The sequence below is a fragment of the Polypterus senegalus genome, chromosome 16, assembly GCF_016835505.1.
Source record: "Polypterus senegalus isolate Bchr_013 chromosome 16, ASM1683550v1, whole genome shotgun sequence".
NCBI lineage: Eukaryota > Metazoa > Chordata > Cladistia > Polypteriformes > Polypteridae > Polypterus > Polypterus senegalus.
The window spans coordinates 95393768-95402096 of record NC_053169.1 but is presented as its reverse complement, the minus strand read 5'-3'; the positions used below and the strand labels follow the sequence as shown (position 1 = coordinate 95402096).

General features: G+C 41.1%; 1 protein-coding gene across 5 annotated transcripts in view; it reads right to left on the bottom strand.

Annotated features, from left to right (window-relative positions):
• Nucleotides 1-1166: 1166 nt before the first annotated feature.
• Nucleotides 1167-8329, bottom strand: part of nhsl1b (NHS-like 1b) — a 244446-nt gene continuing 237283 nt past the window's right edge. For all 5 annotated transcript variants that reach the window (XM_039739040.1, XM_039739042.1, XM_039739041.1 and 2 more), the window contains one exon: nt 1167-2735. In XM_039739040.1, the coding sequence (XP_039594974.1) occupies nt 2000-2735 (736 nt within the window). In that variant the 3' untranslated portion in view covers nt 1167-1999. The remainder of the gene's footprint in view (nt 2736-8329) is intronic.

Here is an 8329-nt window from a genome sequence, read left to right as displayed (position 1 = left end):
CACAATTTGGTTTTCTTTTGTGTTATCTTTCACTTCAATTCAATCAGGATTCTGCTTCTCATTTCTTTTACCCGAGTTCTTTATGATTTAAGTGCTGCGTTTTGGATGCCATTTTGAGTTCCCATGATTAGGTCTGGGGTGCAGCCTCCGAGCTCATGGCCGATACAACGGGACGAAAGGCCGCTTTAGGTGCTGTGCTTCCTTATCCCAGCTGCAGGCCTCTCTGTCAAAAGGCTCTCCAGTCTCCTGTCCTGTCAGTTTGGACCTCGTGCTTGTTCTTTCCTCTTTGACTTTGTGATTTCCTGGCATTACAAGTGCACTGCGTGTCTGTGACGAGGACAGCCGAATGAGCGCAGTGGTCAAGAGGTCAGGCATTCCCAGTACTAACTTGTCCACCTACAGAAAAAGAACCTCGAAGAGCTAAACGCGTCTTTCATGAACACCCTGCAAAATAAAAATTGATTATGGCTAATTTCAAGGAAAATGACAAAGACTTTATTAAAGATGACACTCAACAGTCAAAGGCAATAAAACAAATTCAAAAATGATTTACTTCTGTTTTCAATATGGTTGGTGTGATTAAAACGAGAGGGGGTGTTAACACTGCAGACACGATGTGATCACAGCAAGCACTTCGTTGGTTAAAATAAAAAGGGAATAAAAAACAAAACCACCAAGCAGCCTGCACGTCGAGTTCAGAGACAGACGAGGAAAAAAGTGAAGTTTGCCGTTTATTTGAAGTGTGAAACCAAACCACAGCACTTTGGGCCGCCGGCTTACCAGAACTCTGACAAGACGGCAAAAACTGTCATAAAAAAAAAAACCATAAAAACCTAAACTAAAATAAATAGTCTACAAAAAAAAAATCCCCCAACCTCAAGGGGGCTCTAAATAAAATGTACAAATTTAAAGAATGATGACAAAGGAACTTTTACAATTTCTATATATTTACATACAATACAAAAACTGCACATGAAAATAAAGAGCTGGTTAGAACATTTAGTGAGGAACAGGTCCATTATTATTTTTTAACATTCCTAAAAGCTTATTAAACACTTGTCATGTCAGCTTTCGTAAAACTACAGGAGGGTTCTGAAGACAAATCCCATCAAGACAGAAGCAGGTCTTTGGTATTTGGGACTCCTTCGCACGTCTCGAGCCCTCGCCACACTCACTAACGCTACCAAAAACTCTCAAGTGGTAAAAGAAACGTTTCCGTAGTGCAAATCTAAAATATACAGCTATAAAGGTTTTCAAAACCTACAATGTGTTTCACTTTGGCAGGGAAACCTTTAGGATTCAGTATGGAAGGGTTTTCACAAAAGTGGGATTCTTTTTCTTTTTTTGAATATTCTGCGAATGAAGGAGTAACGTCGTCTCCACAGGACACTTTCAAAAAGTAAAAATTGATATTAAAAAAACAAACCACACCAACCAACGGCTCTCCTCCTGGACTCATATTATTCCATTTAAGGCTGGTGTTGCTTTTCCCAGTTCTACTCCTCTAACGATAACCACACCTGGAAGTTAACAAATCCTCCATCTCTATTAAACGTTCAGATCCCTCTGCTCCCACCAGTCGGTATAAAGTCTCCTGAAACAAAGTTTAACCCTCCATGCTTGGAAACGCATTCAGTCCATCCCTGACTTACCATTAAAATCGAGCTTCCAACCTACAGCTCACCCATCTCCTCCAGTGTACTAGAAGACTGGATTGGATGTAAAGTGTATTTCAAAATATTCTCAAACAAACCAACCAAGAAAATAAAGGAAACCTAAAACTTGGAACTGGGAACACAACTGGTACCTTCAGGTTATTTTTCCTCTCTTAACTATTTATTCCACTATTGCTTTGTTTTTTTTGCTGCGGACAGCACCAATATGACTCCTAGCTCTGTGAGCATTTCAGTCAGGATTCTTCTACTGCCATAATCCAACAGATCCTCATATGAAGCATCCGAGAATTCCGGAAAGTGAAATTGTTGCTTCTGATTATCTCTCAACTGCTCTCGCCTTTCACTAAAGTGCCATTACAACTTTCTGAGGCGTACTCTGGCACAGATTTCTCTGTGGAGCCCGTCAGACAGTTCAGCTCAGGGGTTTTCGTCACTGCCTTTTGGCGCGAGGTTACCTCCCTGCTATCCAACTTGCTCACCCGAGTCCTGTTCTCATTTTGTGAGCAGCAAGTGGAAGGCGAGTCTTGAGTCTCTGCTTGTTCTCCCTCACCTTCCCGGATTACCGTCATAGGGCTGCTGAGAATGCGGTTTCGGGAATTGTATTTACTGCTGGCGGCAGAGGGTGGGGTGCGGGATCGGCCATACTTTGTGCCTGTGAAGGAGCCTGTCCGAGGCAGAATACCTTCACTTTTAGCCCATTCTTCCTGAATGCGTTTGTTCCTTCCAGGAGAGCTGCAGTCTCCAAAGGTGGGGCTATCAGGACCATCAAGCGAAGACTCCGACCTTGTCCGCTGGAACCTTGGGTCTGTGTTTTTAAGCATCTCAGTGGCAGACATACGGAAACTGGTCTCTGTGCGGCTACCTTTTTTCAGGAGGAGAGCTTTGAAGTTATCACTGCTAGTGGTAGTTTTGCGCATGTTACGCTGAATGGAACCCATCTGCCTGCACTGGGAAATCGGACTGGGTGTTCCACCTGTTGGCGTGACGGGAGGAGAGGACGAGGGATTCCAAGTACGGTCTTCTTCCGAATCTTTACGACCCAACACCTTCCTTTTGGATCTAAATGTAGAATAAGACAGAGAAGAAAAGGAAAAATGAAAAAAAAAAAAAGTTTTATAAACACACATGCCCCGATGGCGTTCTGCATTACAGTACATTTATTACCGTAAATATTGCCAACCACAAACAGAAAGCTTATAACATGCACTCTGTGAGCAAATACATGAATTGTGAAAATGTGTCATTTATTGACGAGAAGTTGGTCAACACCTAGTGCTCAGGGCAGGAAACGGCCACCCTGACTTAAGGCGAGTCCACATTACTGTGTCTTCATTAAACTAACGGAGTTTGTGAACAACCACAGTCTTTATGAAAGTAAGTATCTCCCTCCACACCGACACAGGCTAGGGGTGGCCAGCTCTGATCCTGGAGGGCCGCGGTGGCTGCAGGTCTTCATTCCAACCCAGTTGCTCAATTAGAAGCCAATCCTCCCCAATAACTGAACTGACGTGGCAGAGTTAAAACACTAACAGGCCATGAAGTGAAACGAGATCAATCTTAAATCACATTTGTTTCCTTTCCATGTTATCATCCAAATGATTTGAAGCCTAAAACAGGCGAGTCGTCATTTTCAGTTCTTCACTTTCTCTTCAGTTTCCTTCCATGTTTCTTCATTAAACCAAATAGTGAATGATGAACACACACGGGTGGAAATGGAGACAAGCGAGATGGAGGACTGCTGGTGGCTTTTGTTATTTGCATCTTATTGCCAATAAGGAGCCGTTAATAAAACAATGAATACAGCTGTTTAAGACTAAAATAAGCAATTAAGGGTTCAAAATCTTAACAAGCGAGGGAACTAAAATGAAGGAGCAAAATGTCAATAAGAGCTTCATAGCAGTGAATGATTTCTCATGAAGTAATTGGGTTGGAACAAAATGCTGAAGTCACTGCGGCCTCCCAGGACTGACGTTGCTCAGCTCTGATTTAAAGGGTTTGAGTCTTAAATAGCAAATCAATGAAAGGAAGTTAATTAGTAGCACAAACTAGTCACTAATTAATAAAAAGATTACAATGCAGCCACTGTGGCTCTGTTGGCCACCCCTGTCATAGACGTTAACCTACACTGGGCATGGTGGAAAATCCTTCAAGGGATGGTAGCGCCTCAAGGCAGGATACGAATCACAAAACTGTAGCGACCGTTAAATGATTTGCTTTTTGTGCACGTATGCACCATTAAACTGTACGAAACACAGTTCAGATGGAGAGGGAGGCAACACAAGCAGCTCCATGCTAAGCGACTCTTCCATACCCGCATTGTCGCAATGTGCTTTTCTTCCACTAAAGGTGACCAATCAGTGACTACAGCCTGCATTTTTAACATTCTACATTTTCACCCGTCCACACACAATGCCAAGCTGGCAGACAGAGTTTTCAGAAGTCTCCAATTTCAGCTGAGATAGTGGACCATGTGGGGAAAAAGCAGTAGTGTGGCTGTAACCCTTCAAGCACAGTAAACACTCCACCTCTGACAGCATCACTTGCAACCACTAACCCTATGGAGTGCTTTAAGCTTTTTTAGGGTATTCACCAAGAGTTTATGATGTTTGTTATCAAACAAATTCTTGCAGGTTGCTTTGAACATTCTGGAATACTCGTCAAGTGTCCCATCACAACACAATGGCTATTCAGCAGCACCTAAAATGATGAGCTGTAAAGACCTGCCCAGCACCACAGCTAATGAGGACCGCGTACAGGCGCGGTGGGCTACTCGACTTGCAGCTTTGTCAGCTTAGCTTGGTGGATATCAGCAGACTCTGCACATTGTGTTTCACTCTCCTAGTTTTAATATTACGAGAAATGCAGACTGTGAACCAACATACGTCTTATACATACACACAGGTATATATATATATATATATATACCTCGTATAGCATTCACGTGGGTCTCAAATTTTCACTTTACTTCAAAACAAAAACAAAAACTGGCTCCATCTGCAGCACAACTCCAAAAAGAAGTTCTAGAACACAAACGTAGTTAAAGGACTTTAACTCCAACTTTAAGAACTTCCTAACCAACAGGAAACAGAAATTGAGCCTAACGCCTTAAATATCTGATTGGGTTTCCCAAAGAACTGCAATTAGGATGCCACGTTGTGTTTTAAGGGTGGCACAAGTGGCACAAGTTCTGCATACAACAGGGCGTGAAAAGGGCCACTGAATGCCAGCAGTACTGTACTGGTTCATGTAGGCATCTCATGTCTGACCACTAACTGCTCTATCAATGAGCTACAAACACCAAAGGGGTCAAAGGTCTTTGATAAAGCACCCCGCATATTTATATTTTCAAGTAACAATGTGCATGGAACTTTGAACAAAATGTTGAAGGGTCTCCTTCAGATTGTGTTGTATATTCTCCAAGTATTTTAGATATTTTTGAAGAGACTGTTTTCACGTTGAAACTTCCACGATGGAAGATACTTTTTACAGGTGCTGTATATGAGGCCGTGTCTAAGATGGCCTGGAGACTCCTCTGCAATGTGTGTCCTGCATTGTGCCTGGTGGCGCCCTAGGATCCTAAAACATCATCAGATTTTCACTCAAGTCCTAAAAGTAGATAAAGAGAAACCAGTTAAACAAAAGAGACAAAAATATTATATTTGGTCATTTATTTATTGAGGAAAATGACTGAATATTACATATTTATGAGTGGCAAAAGTATGTGAACCTCACTGATGATCAGTTAGTTTGAAGGTGAAATTCGAGTCAATGGGATGCCAATCAGGTGTGAGTGGGCACCCTGTGTTATTTCAAGAACAGGATCTATCAAAGTCTGCTCTTCACAACACATGTTTGTGGAAGTGTATCATGGCACAAACAAAGGAGATTTCTGAGGACCTCACAAAAAGAGTTGTTGATGCTCATCAGGCTGGAAAAGGTTACCAAACCATCTCTAAAGAGTTTGGACTCCACCAATCCACAGTCAGACAGATTGTGTACAAATGGAGGAAATTCAAGACCATTGTTACCCTCCCCAGGAGTGGTCGACCAACAAAGATCACTCCAAGAACAAGGCGTGTAATAGTCGGCGAGGTCACAAAGGACCCCAGGGTAACTTCTAAGCAACTGAAGGCCTCTCTCACATTGGCTAATGTTCATGTTCATGAGTCCACCATCATGAGAACACTGAACAACAATGGTGTGCACGGCAGGGTTGCAAGGAGAAAGCCACTGCTCTCCAAAAAAAACATTACTGCTCGTCTGCAGTTTGCTAAAGATCATGTGGACAACCAGAAGGCTATCGGAAGAATGTTTTGTGGACGGATGAGACCAAAATAGAACTTTTTGGTTTAAATGAAAAGCGTTATGTGTGGAGAAAGGAAAACACTGCATTCCAGCATAAGAACCTTCTCCCATCTGTGAAACATGGTGGAGGCAGTATCATGGTTTGGGCCTGTTGTGCTGCATCTCGGCCAGGTTGGCTTGCCTTCATTGATGGAACAATGAATTCTGAATTATATCAGAGAATTCTAAAGGAAAATGTCAGGATGTCTGTCCATGAAGTGAATCTCAAGAGAAGGTGGGTCATACAGCAAGACAACGACCCTAAGCACACAAGTCGGTCTACCAAAGAATCGTTAAAGAAGAATAAAGTGAATGTTTTGGAATGGCCAAGTCAAAGTCCTGACCTCAATCCAATCGAAATGTTGTGGAAGGACCTGAAGTGAGCAGCTCATGTGAGGAAACCCACCATCATCCCAGAGTTGAAGCTGTTCTGTACGGAGGAATGGGCGAAAATTCCTCCAAGCTGGTGTGCAGGAATGATCAAAAGTTACATGAAACATTTAGTTGCAGTTATTGGGGGGTCACACCAGATACTGAAAGCAAAGGTTCACATACTTTTGCCACTCACTAATATGTAATATTCGATCATTTTCCTCAATAAATAAATGACCAAGTATAATATTTTTGTCTCATTTGTTTAACTGGTTTCTCTTTATCTACTTTTAGGACTTGAGTGAAAATCTGATGATGTTTTAGGTCATATTTATGGAGAAATATAGAAAATTCTAAAGGGTTCACAAACTTTCAAGCACAACGGTATAATTGAAAATGGCTCAGTCAAATTGATTCATATTTCTAATCCATGCATGCTTTTTACAATTACCTATTCTTCCATCCATTTCAAATTATCTACACTATTGAACTGGCAACATTTTAAATAAACAGCTTGAAGATTAACATGGAAATAATCAAACATAAAATCTGAAATCAATTTGCATTAACAAAGGTTAGGGTGAGTTGGCTGTTTCTGGTAGAAACTAATGTGGTGCTGCGATTCAGAATCCCACTTTGTTATGAAGAGACATTACAACAATTTATACATCTGATCAAGTGACACAAAGTGACTACGGACCACCCAGGGCGGGTACAGAAATATCCATCCACATTATTAACACATTTGAAAAGCAAGGAGATACGATCAAAGTGACCCTCGTATGCATTCATTTATAATAAAAAGTGTTTGTTTTAGTCTTAAGATTGCATTTTTTTTTTAATAATGGGTACTATGAATGATATCGAAAAAACTAAATGCCAAAAATGACCTGAGATCCCCCATATTTTTCACGTTAAAATAACAAAACAAAATTGTTTTACTGTAATGCCTATTTCACTGTTCATTAAAAACCCAGAAACTATTAACAGATGGATGGATGGATGGATGAATGGATGGATAATTCAGTCTGGTGGGAGAAGCTACTGTATTAGCAACACATCTTCTAGGCCTGCACAGGTTCACACGACCAGCCAATTCACAGAGTTACTTGCCAATCTTAGCCAAGCCTGCCATGAAACATTGGCGTTGAGCCTCTGTCCTAAACTGCATGACAAATGACCACAAAAAGGCAAATTAATTATTATAAAAATGACAAAGGAAAAAAAAAAAAAAACTAACAGAAGGATAAAGAAGATGGGATAAACAGACATGAACCACCACATTTAAAAAAAGGAATCAGTCGACTAGGAGGGGTGATGAACAAAATAAGCAACCTGGTCATTTCTAACATCACTCTGTTCTTAACAAGCAGACATGTAAATCATTCAAGTTTTACACAACTTTGTAAAATAAAAACAGTAAACGAGAAAGCACAGTTGTTTTCCTCCCTATTAATTAATGAAAAAAGAAGCATAATTTACAGAAAAAATGTTTCAAACTTACTAGTAAAATGACAATGAAGCAATATTTCTGTACTTTAAATCATTTGTATTTTGTGATTTAATGTACAGTTGTAGTAAGTCCTGTCGTGAGGTGTCTTCATGGGTTAATTTATTAATGGATTTCAGCAGTTTTTAGGTGTTCTTTCTGAAAGCTCTCATTCATGAGCACGTGCGCCTGTTAGATTTAGTGAGGTGGCACAGTAACAAACAGCCATCAACTAGGGTGACCATAGAATTCATTTCAGAGCGTTAGCACAGAGGAGACAGGAGAGAGATTTTGAAAGAAAGAGAAGGACAAGTCGATCGAAGATCAGTCTGGGGTGTCAGAGTGGCAGAGCTTGGTGAGGAGCAGGACGACTGATGTCAGTCCTCATGGAGCGGCCAACTTCCAACCTACTTACTTCTTACAGAGAGCAGAAGAGAAGGGTGGAGAG